Below are 14,998 nucleotides of genomic sequence, written 5' to 3'. Positions count from 1 at the left end.
CTTACAACATTCAGACCCGTTTTGGGACAAACAACGCGAGAATGAGCGCATCATTGAGTAAATCCAAATGAGAACGGGACGTATCTAGAGACATTGAGAAGACATCAATGATCTTGAAACCGCAATCCAACACTGTTATGCCCAAGGCATCCGTATCACAGCAGTCTCCTCCCCAGAACCTGGTCGACCAACGACAAGTTCCGCGCTGAGATTGTCTTTCTCCAGATTCATAATGATATTGAAAATGGTCTTAGACCGCACCGCAGGACCCCGGTTAGGATCCTCCGAGCAGCAGATAGCCTGTGGCGCATTGAAAGTATCCGAGAAGATCTTGTCCCGCAGGAGACTCGGAGTGATCTGAGAGCCGGCGATTCCGCCCCCGATCAGCTCCCGAAGGAGCTGGCGGGCTCGATCCAGTCGAATTGGAGAGCCGGAGAGCCATGGAGGCTCGTACACGTTCCGATTCTCGATGAAGTGGTTAGTGTGAGTGATAGTTCCCAACTCATCTTCCTCGAGATACACATCTCCCACCGGCGAGAGTTCAAGTCCCAGTGCGGTCGTGCTGTCTGCAACTAGGATGTGCACACTGCAAGCTATACCACCCAGCCCGGAGATCCTTTCGGCCGCCGTCTGGGCAGATGGGCTCTCAAGACAGAGGCGGAGCGCCACATGGATAGGGATTTTTGAGGTGATGCACGGTTTCGCCCGAATGGCGTTGAGGCAAACGCCTACACCTGCGCTGTTGAACCCAATCTTTCCAACAATACCAGCCTGTTTTGATATAGTGTTAGTCTGTATTGACAAATGAAACTGCCAAGGGTAGACCAACCTCGGTAACCATATAGACTTTTGGTTTGCCGGGCTGTTCGATTGACATGATAGCGATATTCTTCCCCGCAGCGGGAGCCCAGTCCCAGTTCTGAGCCAGGACTCGTCCATCGTCATGTTTCTTCCAGGATAGACTTGTGCAGCCATCGGAGAAACTGCCCATGGCAATTTCACTGCGACAGTTCAGCGCCACAATATCGAGAAGATCTACCCCGGCTCCCTCTGCTATACCCTGCATCTCAGCGTAGATGTCGCGCACTTTCTTCTCCAGTGATTCACGGAACTCCACGGCGAGATTTCTGACATCGTTCCAGGACATCTTGGAGGTCTCCAGGAACATGTCTCCGTAGACTCTGATTTGGTCCCGGATCTGCTGTGATAGGAGTCGGCCATGTTCAAGTCCGATCTATCAGTCACCAAAGTCAGCTCATACTTCGCGGGAGCAAAACAAGCAGATGTAACGAAAACAATTGTCGGGAAGCATTTACTTCTCTTGGAGAGCCCTTGAGCTCCAATCTGGGCGGTTCTTCGATGTGAAGCTGCATTGTGAGGAACGGCACGTAGGTGACTTTATGAGTATACCACGAGAGCTTCAACGCCTGGTATCTGCAGTTTCAGGATGGAAAAAGATGGAAACTCGATGATTTATAAGAATTTGGGGTAGATCGTCCCCTCATTTGGTTGGCTGTTTTCCGGGAGATCGGATTGTGTTCGGAGATAGTTGGTCGTCCTGCGTTGTGGAGCTACGTATACTTACCCACCCTAATAGCTTCATCATTATTCTTCTAATTTGCAAAGGAGTTCTGATATTTCTTGACTAATTTTTGAACTTGAATTTCTGGGAATTCTGCATCTGTGCCATCTTATGTCATCTATGATAGGCCACGCTACGTCTAGTATACTCCAAAACAGGCGAATATGGCCTCCGTCACTATCATTCACTGTCATCGCACACAACCACAAACAGCATCATGCCCTATCCAAGCCCTACAACATTCACTGCCTCAGGTTTGTTGATATCGTGCGTGCACCTCGCGTCTAATCTCGCGTCTAATCTCGCGTCCATATACCACCCTACCACTCCATCCCTCCTACCTCCTCCTAACAACTACTGCATGCAAACCTCAATAATCAACACCATGTCTGCTGAAACCCTGTAACACTTTCTTTACCAGCTCGATCTCCTCAACCCAGCCTGCCCTTGCTACCCTCCAGACCGCATCTCTTTGAGCCAAACATCATAAAGCGACAATCCTAAAATGGCCAACACAGAGCAAGAACGCCAGAAGATCCTAACCACCCTCTCGCACATCTTCTGGTCCAACACCGACGTCTCCACCGGCATCACCCACAAGCCCTACGGCGTGGACTGGATCAACCTCGAAAGAAACATGTACCGCCTCTGCGTTCTCCAAGGCAAGGTCCGCGACGGCGACAAGGTCCCCGAGGATCCATGGGAGATGTTCCTGCGCGAGTTTGCGCCGCTCACGAAACGCCCCGCTGGTCAACGACAGCCCTCGACTGCGTACTTTCCCAGCTCGATTTTGCGGTCTTCGGGGGGGAATGCGAATGCAAACGTGGATGCGAATGCGAATGCGACTGCCAGGGCGGGCCAGGACGGCCAGTATCATGTGCGTTTCGAGGTGCCTTTGCTGCGTCGCTCGGATGAGAATAGGCGGAACTTGGGCCGTATCCCGCGTTACTTGAACTGAGGGCAGGCTGGGGCTTGGTTCTGTCGTTCCTTGACGTCTTGTGAGATTGTGAGTACGTTTTGTCTGGATGGTGGGCGGAAGCTGACACGGTTTGCAAGCGTTTTGTCAAATCGCAATCAAATTCGATCTGCTGGCGTTGTTTGTGCTATAGCGGGATGGCTGGCTGGCTTGGTAAGGATATGCAGTGGACAAATATCAGCGTTGTGCGTTTGGAATGGAATGGTCATGGCAATATTGGTTCTGTACAATAGTCGCTTGCTTTGTGCGATGTAAACGCATCCGTTCTGTGACTGTATGTATTCTGAGTTCTGTCTTCCAATATCTGTCATACATCATTCAACTCTATTCAGTATGCAAGGATCTATTCCTCCAGTGGCATATGGAAACGCTTAAGAATCCTTGATCAAATGCTTGAACAGCTTGTCAAGGTAATACGCAGATTGCTTAGGGTGCCGAGTCTTCTCTGGTGAATCAAAGTCGATAAAGGTACACCCGAACCGATCGGTATAGCCCGCAGCCCATTCTGCGCTATCATCAGCATTGCAATTTCACACGAGACAAATAAGCTTACCCCAGTTATCGGTGAATGTCCAGGCAAAGTAGGAGCGGATATCAACCCCGTCCTCCTTGACCGCACGAGCTAGTGCCCACCCGACATATCCCTCGAAGAACCTGATGCGGAACTGATCGTTGAGGACTCCGGGCGTAGGCGCTGTCTCGCCCTTGGCTGTCGTCCCGTTCTCCGTCACGTAGATGGGCATCTGGTACCGAGACCAGATCCAATTCAGAAGCTTTCGGAAGCCCCAGGGGGCAGCCCGCAGCCACTCCGTGTCACTCTCTTCGCCTCGAGGGTCACCCTGTTTGTTGAAATCATGGATCTCCACGTTCCCCTTGTGGTCGTTGATGTCCGCAGGCGTGGTCTTGTGCTTGACGAAGAACGACGTGTACGTGTTCATGCCGTAGAACTCGGAACTCCCAAGCACCAGCTTCGACTCCTCCGGCGTGAACTTGGGCAGACGGTCACCCAGCTGCGCCCTCATGGAGGCCGGATAATCGCCCGTCTTGTAGAGCGGGTCCGCGAACCAGGCAATCTCGAACTCGCGCGCGCGCTCAGCGGCTTCTTGATCCAGCGGGTCGGCTTCATCCCATGGCTCGGACCAGTTCCCGTGAAGCGTGATGCCGATGGTCCCCTGCTGATGGGGCTGAAACTCCTGCTTGTAGAGACGCGACACGTGTCCGTGGGCGACCAGCTCCGTGTGCGCAACGATGAATGGCTCGGTGGACGAGTCGCCCTCCTCGTTGCGGTCCCGGAAAGAGGAGCGACCCGGTGCGTGAACGCCCGCCGCATATCCAGCCAGCGTATAGACACCAGGCTCATTGAATGTGATCCAATGCTTGACGCGGTCGCCGAGTCTCTCAAAACAAACACGAGCGTAATTGACAAAGTCCGGCACGAACTTTTCCTGGTTCAGCATGCCGCCGTAGCGATCCTCCAAGGCTTGCGGCGTGTCCCAGTGGAAGAGCGTGACAAACGGTGTGATACCATTACGGAGCAGCTCGTCAACAAGATTCGAATAGTATTCAATCCCTATCTCGTTGACAGGGTCGTCGCACCCTCCGAGAGGAATGATGCGAGACCAAGAGAGGGAAAAGCGGTATGCATTGACCCCATACGACTTCATGAGCGCCACATCTTCCTTGTACAGCTCGTACGAGCGCACCGCATCGTCGGCAGTGCTTCCGTCCTTTACCTTACCAGGTGTGTGCGCAAAAGTATCCCAGATTGATTGGCCTTTACCATCTTTATTCCAGGCCCCTTCCACCTGGGCCGCCGCGGTGGCATAACCATGAAAGAAGTCGCTCCTCAAGACTCCTTTGAGATCTTGGACGGATTGCAGGTCCATGTCCAGTCGCTCCAGGTCTTTTGGCGGTCTGTTTCTGGATAGTCTAAGCCAAGTAGAGACTCGTGCAGGAGTCAGAGGAACTCGTAAATGAAAGGCTTAATTCAGCGATGATTGAATACCAGATTCCGTCCACGGTTCTCGTGACAATTTGGCAGGTTTATTTGATCAGGCTTGCTTGCTGTCATTTAGATATCCGGCTAAATTGGAACATTTAGCTCGTCAATTGGCCGATCTACTCCACCACTCTGTCTCTTTATTGCTGGATAATTCCATCTGGGCACCAAGTGGGGTATCCAAAGAGGGGGAAATAAATGATGTATCATACATCAGATCACTCATTGAAACCTTACAAGTCAGTTGAAAGGAGGACGATGTGCCTGATTCCCCGACCGGATCTAAGACAACGCTACGCTGTCTTTGATGATAGAAGGATTGGGAGGGGACAGATCATGGCGATTGGCGCTCCATCCCACCTGGGAAGCCATCCTGGCCCCTTGGAGTCCCCGTGAAGGCAGCGAGTAGGATGTGCCAGTTGCCATTGCCTAGATTTCTGATTGTATGTCGCTACTATGATTAAAGAGACAGTCGAGCTTCTTGACACTTATATAGCCACACGCACAGTGCGGAAGTCAAGGCTGAATCCTATGAGATCCCCTGCTCTGGATCTCGATCCGAGGTCCATTGTTAGGAAAGCAAAGGACTGTTTTACGGCCGAATTCCGAGTAGATAGTCACAGCATCCTTTATCTGACCGTTTTCCCAGCTGAAATCTAACTTGAACCCTCCACGAGCGCAGATGTTCCGAAGTGACCCAGAACTCCAGGCTCTCGGGCAAGCGGGAAGGAGTCTAATAATTCCCTCCTCATGGGATTGAAGGAGCATCTCCAGGATACCTGCGCCGGCGCCAAAGTTACCGTCGATCTGGAACGGTGGGTGCGTGTCCAATAAGTTGGGCAGGGTTGACTGCGCCAATAAGAGATCAAGGTGCTTCGCACACTCCTCAGCTGCCAGCAATCGTGCATGCAGATTGATTAACCATGCTCGACTCCAGCCGGTATGACCGCCTCCATGGGCCTGACGTCTGTGCAGCACTACAGAGCAGGCCTCGGCTATTTTGGGTGTTGTTTCCGGGCTGATGGTATCTCCAGGATGCAAGGCCCACAGGTGAGAAACATGCCGATGACCGGGCTCTACTTCCGCATAGTCCGAAGCCCATTCTTGTAGTTGCCCGAAAGAGCCGATGCGCAGGGGTGGAAGTCGGCGCAGGGCGTCTAATGCTGCCGGTGCAAGCTCAGCGTCTATTTCTAACTCTTCGATACTTTTCAGGTAAGCGTTCAGGACAGCATTCACAATCTGAATATCAATGGTGGAGCCTTCGCACAGGACGCCGCGCTCTCCATTTTTATCATAGAACGTGTTTTCGGGCGACAATGACGGATTCGTGATCAAATACTCTCCGGATGCATCTTCAATCAAGAAATCAAGAAGAAATTGCACGCATCCTTGCAGAATTGGAAACATTCTCTGGAGGAATTCCTTGTCGCGAGTGAAACGGAAATGATCCCAGATATGAACGCAAAGCCAAGCACCTCCTAGAGGCCAAAGTGTTGCTGGCATCCAAGTGTCTACAGGAGAAGTATCAGCCCAAATATCGGTGCAGTGGTGAGCGACCCAGCCACGGCAGCCGTACATCTTCTGTGCTGTCTCCTCTCCTGATTTTGCAACGCGCTCTAGTAGAGAGAATAGCGGCATCTCACAATCGGAGAGATTGCAGACATTTGCCGGCCAGTAGTTCATTTGCAGATTAATATTTATCGTGTATTTACATCCCCAGGCTGGATGGAAGGATGGATTCCATATACCCTGTAGCGTCGCTGGTAAGGCTTTGTCCTCATCCCGACTGCACGATATCAATAGGTAGCGACAGTAATTATGGTAGAGTGCTATTAGACCAGGGTCATGCGAGTTCTTGATTCTCTTATCAGTTGGCATGCCACAGTTGTTGGGCCTCAGGTGCAATTCCATGCGACCATAGAGTGATCGGTAGTCGTTCACATGCCGCTCCCAGATCTCGTCAGTGGAGTGCAGCAAAGCTATCTCCAAATCAGAAGAAACCTTCTTGTCTATATCGTCGCAACGGTAGGTGGTTTGTGCCGAGATTAGCACCAGCGCATCTTGAGCATTGACCAGCAGTTTGTTCCCCACTTGAGTAATAGAACCCTGATCGTCCGCTGTGCGAACTTTGACCATGCAACAAGCTCTGTTGCTCTTGTGTCCACCCGGGGTGATATGCATGGTAATTGTCCGGTCTTGTGCCGTGACGTCGTCGAGATATTCATTTGTTTCGTATTCCAACTCACTCATGCGAGTGAGCCGCAAGGCAAACTCCGTTTTCCGAGATGCCTGAACTCGAATGKCAATCACACCGTCGGGATTGCTGGCGATGATTTCCCGCTGAAGCTTTACGCCTTTGTGCTCATATTCCACACGACTGATAGCACGCTCAATATCCAACGACCGTCGGTAGTCCCGCACATATTCGGGGGCATGACCAAATTCCAGAAACAGAGTCCCCAAGGGTTCGTAATGCCGTTGACTAATGGGATGAGAGAAGAAGGCCAGACGAACCAGCTTCTCCGCTTCTGCGTGGTTTCCCTCTCGGATCAACGACCTGAGACGTGGGAGATACTCAAATGCATCACGAGGAACACGATCTTGGGGACCTCCATACCAAACCGAGTCCTCATTGAGCTGTAGCATCTCTGTATCGGCTCGCCCATAGACCATGGCGCCCAGACGGCCATTGCCCACTGGCAATGCTTCCTCCCAGTTGCCAGCAGGCTGCTGGTACCAGAGTTCCGACATTATGGCGTGCAATATCCATCCAAACGGCCAGTCATCTTGTTTAATCAACAAGTGTTGACCTTGATCGTGGTCGTGGATTTATCCTAGTGACTGACCCATGTCGGTCGAGTCGGGCCGCGAACCGTGTCTGGTGGAAAGATCAGATAACCATGGCTAGAACACCAGGACAAGAAGCCAAGCTATCGACGCTAAAGGAGGTTTTAGTGAAAAATGCGGAGATTTGTCCGTGGAGGAGGAAATGAATAAGAAGCATTATCCTAACCCGAACAGGTGTGAATCCGAGCGGGGAACTGTCAGTGTCAACAAAGCAGGATTCAAAGAAAAAGAAGCCCAAAATTCCAAACAGACGATGCAGCAGGAACAGGTCATGTGCCTCTAGTCCTCCACCACCCAACTAAGCCCCCCCCCCGTCTTGTTATCGACGGTAGAGTTATCGAATGATTGTGTTCTTTGCTTTCTTCAATATGGATTGAGCAATTAGATTCAAATACCTGCTCTGAGAAGATATACACGAGACGGACATGGTCTGCTCCCACCGTCCAAGACCGTTGTTCTACCCCAGGTTAGGAATCCCCCAGATCATGAACCGCAGTCCAAGTCCTTTTGTAGCTAACATGAGCTAGCACTGCCTTTTTAGCTTCGCGGAGTACAGCACTAGCCATTTAGACTGCTAGAGACGCGACCGGACTCGCCTTGTGTCGTCCATTAGCCTTCCATCGAAGTAAGGGAGTCACCTCAATGGCGGAAAATTACCAGCCACAATAAGAAAACCATCATGGTCAATCTCGCAAACAGGTCATGATTGGCATTCTAGGGTCAGCCATGTTATTGACTCTCTGCGGCTAAATTCACGAGCTTTATCCGCGGGCTATCTACTGGTGCCATTCAAACCATTCTTTCAACCATACCAACTCCGTGGCGAAAGAGGAGCAAGGACCTAAACCAGTCGACATGTGTTTGTCGCACAAGCAGCGTCCGACCGACATGATCGGCGACAATCTCATATAGTGGTGTGACCCCAGTAGGCGTCAAGGGGTCCGTATCCTCGTCAGTGCCTTATTCTTCTTCTCTTTGCTGTTTAGTCATCCATTTCAAGGGGGTTTCGTTTGCCTCACACGGCCTTTGGTCTAGTGAGTGCTTGAGCCCTTCATAATGGGTAACCCGATCGATGTCACGGCCACAAATGAGAGCGAATTGGATGTGAAGAAGGATGAAGCTCATATTGAAGAAGTCGTGCTTGCCAACCTGACCGAGGAGGACGTTTTTAGGATCTCCCGGGAAGCACTAGATCTTCGGTCTTGGGCTGGTTTCCGCTTATTCTTGATCCTTTTCGTTCAGGGATGCAATCAAGCTGGGTATGGTATTGACTGGGCCGTTATCAGTGGCATCAATGCCTTGCCAGCATGGCACACCTATTTCGGATTTGGAACTAGCGGAGGCACATACGGCTTGCTCAATGCCTTGATGAATATTGGCACCGTCTGTGGAGCCCCGTTTTTGTCGTTAGCGGACATAATCGGTCGACGGGGTATCAACTTTCTCGGCAACTTCATTGTGATCGTGGGCGCGGTTCTCCAGGGCTGCTCTGTGAACCTCCAAATGTTCATGGCGGCCCGGTTCCTCCTGGGATTCGGATCTGCGCTCTTGTCCAGCTCTCAATATGTGGGCGAGGTCGCCCCGACCCACCTCCGTGGCTTAATCGTCGGCATTTTCGGTGCATGTTTCCAGATAGGCAGTCTGGGTATGACCGGGGCCTTGATTGGACTGACCAAAATGGAAGGGAACTGGAGCTGGCGAGTCCCACTGCTTCTGGAAGCCGTATTTCCCGCTATAGTCTGTGCTACCATCTACCTCATCACCCCCGAATCGCCCCGTTACTACATCATGCGAGGGAGGAGAGACGCTGCCAAGCGAATGGTTGCAAAGTATCACACCACCAGCGGCGATATCAATGAGCCCATTGTCGAGATTGTCGTATCGCAGATTGAGGCGTCGCTTGAGCGTGACCGGACAGGCTTCAATCAGTTCTGGGATTACCGGGTCTTTTTCACGAAAACGGCCCGCTTCCGACTACTTGTTCTCTTCCTCTACTCCGTCTTCCAGCAGTGGAATGGTGGAGGTATCATTACATACTACGTAAGTCACCCCTAGGGCCCTAAGGCCTCTGGACTGGGGCCGTGAGGTCTTGCTTCTCAATTTGACATTGTGCTACTGCAGATGGTCCCCGCTCTGGAAACGATCGGAATCAAAGGTTCGAGGCAGCAGCTCGGTATCCAGCTTGGCACCACAGCCGTCTACTTTGTGTTTACCGGTGTAGGAGCGCTCATAATTGACAAATTCCGCAGACGGACGTTGATCTTCTCGGGACTCGCAAGCATGATCCTCTTCCAGTTTGCTGCTACAATCACGTCCTGGCAGTTTAATGTCACGGGAAACACCGCAGCCGCTGCGTTGACTATCCTTTGGATCTACCTCTACCAGACCTTTTCCGCTATGCTGATTGCCACCATGCACAACCTGTACCCGGTTGAGATCCTGTCTCTGCCGCTCCGTGCCAAGGGAATGGGTCTCTACGGGTTGATCCAGGGCGGTGCGGGAGCCGCCCAAACATACGGCATCAGTGTTGGGATCCAGAAGATCGGTTACAAGATCTGGGTGGTCTATATCGTCTACAACTGTATCCAACTCGTTCTGTCGTACTTTGTCTTCCCAGAGACATATGGGCTGTCTCTCGAAGAAATTGACGCCGTGTTCGAGACGCCTGGCGTGGCGCCCGTCAAGATGTCTCTGGACATCCAGAAGGCGAAGAAGGAGATGGCGGCGGCCACTCAGGACGAGGAGGTTCGACACTGAACATCATTATACTAGATGTATGTTATGGCTGTATCTATCTCAATCTGTGCATTTGGGTTTTATGAGTCTCATGATATAATGATCGGCTATATAACCAAGCCTCCGCCAATAAACTACATACTTTCAAGTGACACTCAACTTCCACAGTATATGAGACTTCAGGCCAACGTTTAGATCCAGGTATAGATACTCATGTTCAAGGTAATCCTCAAATCCAACATTGACCGCCTCGATAAGGATGGGTATACCCCTTGTACTATAAATAACACTACCTACTCACCTGGAAGCAAACATCATCCACGACCGCTGCCACACCGACGTACATCCAAGATAGCTCTGCATCTACCGACATATTCCAATACCGACCCTACAAGGGCAAGAGCGCCACCGCACTAGACCATGTCCATATATTCTTCAGAAGCTCGAGCCTGGAGGTTCGATTGCACAGCATACGCAAGGAGCCCGTTGCCGGGTGTAGCATTGCGGGCGGGTATGATTGCGTCTGACAGTTGAGGACGTGGATTTTGCAGTCCAAGTGAACAGGAATGTCTCTTTTTTTCGACTAGCTGGGCGCTGTTAGTGTCTGATCAAACTCAGTCAGTGTTGGTCTGGTTTCCCCTAAAGCGAAAAGAGTGCGGCAGTTCTACTGTAAAATGATACTGCCAATATTCCCGAATTCGGATCCGACGTGAAGGCACGTTGAATATCCCCTATTGACGAGGGCGTTTAAAGGGTACCACTTGTTTATACGACCATGACTCGAATGTGACACAACAACGCATCCAACGGCTACCTGCAGACCAAGTCTGGAACGGGGTGTTAAGCCACGCTTAACTGGAAGTTAAACGGGCTGGAGAGCAAATCAAACGTCCCTGAGAGCAGCGCAAAGAAATGTTCTGGGTCGATATCCCTGCGCGTTTGCCTCGCGACGGGGATCATGGAAGCCATGATCATGGCCGATTGGGCTTCCGTCCAGGACTAATAGCACGGCCACCTACGGTTAAGATCGCCCTATTCCCTCCTTCCTGAGAGCGCTAAGACCGACAGTGGCGAGAGGAGAAATTCTATTGTTGTTCTTAGAAGGTAACCCTGGTCTGTGTGTAACAACCGGATCCCATGGCTAACAACCGAGTCGGCTGGCTTTATTCGGCTGACCAATGTTAGTATGTATTTGCAGCCCACCACATATGCAAGCAACAGTCATCGAAATAGCCATGGAATGTTTATATTTGCCGTTGCCATTGCAAATGTGCTCCGTTCGTCGGGACTGCGAGCTTTCTTCACCGACTCAATACCTCGTCTCGCAGAGAAGACGACAGAAGACCGCAATTTGACCAGCGCAATTCTGCAGACCGCCCCTGGTTGCGCCGGTGGTATCCTCAAGGTGTCACAGTCCGATCAAATGAGGAACAAACGCCTTTCCTGATGGAGCGGTGGGATTGGGCTTCCGCGATAATCACAAGATGACGGGACAAACGAAGTGGGTACTGCCTTTGGCAGAGACGAAGGCAGTTTCAGACATGGAACCATTTTATCTTTTCTCCGCTGTTCTTGTTGCGCCGCGTTATTGACAAATGTGCGTTCGGTGGCATCCTTGGTATCACTTGAAAGACATGCCTGAGCGACCGGGGATCTATAAAGGTCGCCTGTATCCGCCCAAACATAGAAGGGATATTAGATCCCTTCAACAATAAAAGCTTTGTTGGCACTCTCGCAGGGCAGCAGTGAGGTCAAAGAAATCACCACCTCCCATCCCAAGACAAGCTTCTTCTCAACTCACCATTTCTCTCATTCTTACCTCACTAGTGGGTTTCGCACAGTAGCCCGCATCGAATAGACTGGCCGATCTCAAAACAATAAACGCCTTACAAGCCCCCGATATACGCCTCGCAGATCTCGCCGAGAGCATTTGAACGGGCCTGACAATTGCAAGCGTCCATAATGCCGTCCAAAGGGAGTCACTCCAACTCTCTGCCCGAAGCACGAGGCCTCAAGTACGACGAGTCGGATATGGCACTGTTCCACGCCAAATTGTCCTACCACTCCACCATCGAGGAACGCATGGCTTCGAAAGACACCAACCTGGCGTCCATATCTGAGCATCAGGCCCGGATTCTCAAGCGCTGGGAGATGCTCAAGCAGGTGGAGAAGGAGATGGCGGACAAAGGGAAAAGTCTGTCGCCGGCGGAGAAGAAGCAGTTGGCACAATATGAATGGCGATACAAGCGACTCGAGGAACTGGCTACCAAGACGACAGGAGGTTGAGATGTGACGGAGGGTGATATGGAAGCCGAGGGTCCCTGCTGGTCAAAATGGCATGCATCAAGCATTATCACAGGGAGTTATGGGAGGGTGACCATGCATTACCGGCGTTCATTCTAGAGTTGGAGCATTGCGCATAGCTCGTTTGGCGTCCTACCTGATCAGCTTAGAAAGATAATATGACATCTTGATTGACAATGATCTCTCCCACTTGTTTCCAATCGCTCGGAAGAGTCGGGCAACTGTGAAGGCTGGAAAGATCGGTGGCAAAGGAACATCGTCGTCCCTAGCTCTACAGCAAATTATCCAAGTCCATGCGTAGACATCGTACATGTGCCATTGCAGCAGCTCCCCACTTCTGCAACAGTAACATGTGCAGCGAAGTTGCACGCTCAACTGATTCAAGTCACCTCTGTGCGCAAGGGAGCCCCGACTCAAGCTACTTTGAAGTGTCACCGGCGGGAGCACAAGCTCCTCAACGCATTCTGTGAAACTCGGCCATCATCTGTAGCAGTTTCCCGAACCTGCAGCAAAAGTCTTGGAGCTTTGAGCCCTGTCACCATGCTCTGGGGCTTCTCGAAATGACACCAACACGGTGACTCATGGCGTCTTGCGTCTTTCCATGTTAACCACCAAGCCAATTAAGCAATCTGTGAAGTGACCATCCATTTCCCGGGGAAGGCTGCGATCATCGGAGACCTCCGAAGGGTACAATTCCGGGGGCAGTGGGGCACGAACCAGTATAACTGGATTGGGGATGAGCGGGAACGTTGGGAATAGCGACAGAAGTGCAGGTGATTGCGATTTGGTAATGGGAAATGGTGCCTTAAGGTGGCTAGGCGGATGGAACAGGAAAGCAGAGACTCGAGGGATGTGATTTGAGTGTCTTAGAAGATGAGACTAGAGGACTGCGAGACGAAAGAAGAAGAAGATCACTCGATGGCATCGAGTAATGATTACCTGAGGCAAACACGGTGCATAGGTGGCCTGCGGGGCTTATCGCCAGTTATCGGGCAATTTCATTTTCCCCCTCATCCACGGCCAGACTTATTTAAAGGGCGTTTCCAGCTGCGATAAGAAGAGGATGATCAGGCCAGACCGGAGTTACAAACAAGAAAAAGTGAGTTGTAGAGTTCAATCGCGCACTCAATTCCTCTACTCAATCCAACTATCCCACCACCATCGCTATGACGTCCTCCGATAAGGTCACCTATGTCCCCGCTGAGGAGATCGACAAGGGCTTCGCGCACACCACGAACCTGGCCTCGTCGGGCATGAATACCAAAGTCCTCGCCTGTTCCGACGAGTTCTTTGCCGCAGCCTCGAACCTGCTCACCCCGACTCCTCCCATCAACCGTCCCGGTGTTTTCGTGCACACCGGCGCCTGGTACGATGGCTGGGAGACTCGCCGCCACAACCCTGAGCCCTACGACTGGGTCGTGATCAAGCTGGGTGTCGCCAGCGGCGCCATCCAGGGCGTCGAAGTGGACACAGGTTTCTTCGTTGGCAACTATGGCGAGAAGGCGGAGCTGCAAGGGACCTACGCAACCGCCGACAGCGGCATCACAGACGAGCAGATCGCCGACCCCAGCTTCAACGGCTGGACCACCATTCTACCCCCCCAGCCCTGCGGACCGTCGCAGCGTCGCGCCTGGAAACTCAACGACTACGACCCCTCCAACCCCAAACCCTACACCCACGTTCGCCTGCTAATGTATCCCGATGGCGGATTCGGCCGTCTCCGTCTCTACGGCCACGCGATCCCTCCCCCGGCCCCCGGGCACCCCCACTCCGCAGAAGCCCCCATCGAGGAACTCTCCTCCGCGCTGCTGGGCGGTCTGGCCCTGACAGCATCCAACCAACACTACACGCCCATCTCCAACCTGATACTTCCCGGCCGGGGCAAGGACATGGGCGATGGCTGGGAGACCGCGCGGTCGCGCATCCCAGGCTACACCGACTGGGCCATCTTCCAGCTGGGCCTCCCCGGCTCCGTCGCCAAGATCGTCGTCGATACCAAGGACTTCCGCGGTAACTTCCCGCGCGCCGTGCGGGTGCACGGTCTGCTCGAGGGCAGCGTGGCGGCCGGCGAGGTGCCTGCGCATGATCATCAGGATTGGATCCCCCTGCTCAGCGGCGACAAGTTCTGCAAGGCCGATACCGAGCATGTGTACGAGGGTGCTGAACTCGCTGCTGGTGGCGAGGACCCGCGCACCTTCACACATGTCAAGTTGACCCTGATCCCTGACGGTGGTGTCAAGCGGTTCCGTATCTTCGGCCGCAGAGCCCACCGCGCTTAAGCTGTAATCGCATCGACTCCCATGCTGAGTGGTCCTGCTTTAGGGGTGAATACTGCCAACAGTTTTGTCCAAATATCTTGCCTTCATTGTACATAGTCTTGAATAAAAAAAGATTTCGCAGGCAAGCCTTCCAATAGGAGATACTAAAAAGGTCTCATTGGGCGACCCTCCTCCTTACGCTCTATTGTATCCCGGTACAAAAGTATGAAAATGAGAAACCGGCGATTGGAACAACCCTGCCTGAATGGGAGCTGAAGACTAAAACAATAACACCT

The 14,998-nt window shown here is 52.2% G+C and overlaps 7 protein-coding genes across 7 annotated transcripts; 4 read left to right on the top strand and 3 right to left on the bottom strand.

Moving 5' to 3' along the window:
* Window positions 1–135: 135 nt before the first annotated feature.
* Aspvir_005725 (putative acyl-CoA:6-aminopenicillanic-acid-acyltransferase) lies at window positions 136–1,373 on the bottom strand (the record flags this gene model as incomplete). The annotated part of the gene is made up of 3 exons (XM_043268938.1): window positions 136–771; window positions 830–1,234; window positions 1,317–1,373. The coding sequence occupies 3 exons, from the start codon at window positions 1,371–1,373 to the stop codon at window positions 136–138; spliced, it is 1,098 nt and encodes a 365-aa protein (XP_043124873.1).
* A 714-nt stretch (window positions 1,374–2,087) lies between these two features.
* Aspvir_005724 (uncharacterized protein) lies at window positions 2,088–2,540 on the top strand (the record flags this gene model as incomplete). Its single annotated transcript, XM_043268937.1, has 1 exon — window positions 2,088–2,540. The coding sequence occupies one exon, from the start codon at window positions 2,088–2,090 to the stop codon at window positions 2,538–2,540; it is 453 nt and encodes a 150-aa protein (XP_043124872.1).
* A 389-nt stretch (window positions 2,541–2,929) lies between these two features.
* On the bottom strand, window positions 2,930–4,444 carry Aspvir_005723 (glycoside hydrolase family 1 protein; the record flags this gene model as incomplete). The annotated part of the gene is made up of 2 exons (XM_043268936.1): window positions 2,930–3,063; window positions 3,112–4,444. 2 exons carry the CDS (start codon window positions 4,442–4,444, stop codon window positions 2,930–2,932), a joined length of 1,467 nt encoding a protein of 488 aa, XP_043124871.1.
* Window positions 4,445–5,073: 629 nt separating this feature from the next.
* On the bottom strand, window positions 5,074–7,308 carry Aspvir_005722 (glycoside hydrolase family 95 protein; the record flags this gene model as incomplete). The annotated part of the gene is made up of 2 exons (XM_043268935.1): window positions 5,074–6,846; window positions 6,910–7,308. The coding sequence occupies 2 exons, from the start codon at window positions 7,306–7,308 to the stop codon at window positions 5,074–5,076; spliced, it is 2,172 nt and encodes a 723-aa protein (XP_043124870.1).
* Window positions 7,309–8,460: 1,152 nt separating this feature from the next.
* Window positions 8,461–10,161, top strand: Aspvir_005721 (putative MFS sugar transporter protein; the record flags this gene model as incomplete). The annotated part of the gene is made up of 2 exons (XM_043268934.1): window positions 8,461–9,444; window positions 9,526–10,161. The coding sequence occupies 2 exons, from the start codon at window positions 8,461–8,463 to the stop codon at window positions 10,159–10,161; spliced, it is 1,620 nt and encodes a 539-aa protein (XP_043124869.1).
* Window positions 10,162–12,102: 1,941 nt separating this feature from the next.
* Window positions 12,103–12,426, top strand: Aspvir_005720 (uncharacterized protein; the record flags this gene model as incomplete). Its single annotated transcript, XM_043268933.1, has 1 exon — window positions 12,103–12,426. One exon carries the CDS (start codon window positions 12,103–12,105, stop codon window positions 12,424–12,426), a length of 324 nt encoding a protein of 107 aa, XP_043124868.1.
* Window positions 12,427–13,610: 1,184 nt separating this feature from the next.
* Aspvir_005719 (allantoicase) lies at window positions 13,611–14,723 on the top strand (the record flags this gene model as incomplete). The annotated part of the gene is made up of 1 exon (XM_043268932.1): window positions 13,611–14,723. The coding sequence occupies one exon, from the start codon at window positions 13,611–13,613 to the stop codon at window positions 14,721–14,723; it is 1,113 nt and encodes a 370-aa protein (XP_043124867.1).
* Window positions 14,724–14,998: the final 275 nt, after the last annotated feature.

This window comes from Aspergillus viridinutans (assembly GCF_018404265.1).
Source record: "Aspergillus viridinutans IFM 47045 DNA, scaffold_3, whole genome shotgun sequence".
NCBI classification, from domain to species: Eukaryota; Fungi; Ascomycota; class Eurotiomycetes; order Eurotiales; family Aspergillaceae; genus Aspergillus; species Aspergillus viridinutans.
The sequence above is the reverse complement of the archived record's forward strand: the minus strand, read 5'-3'. Positions and strand labels throughout refer to the sequence as shown.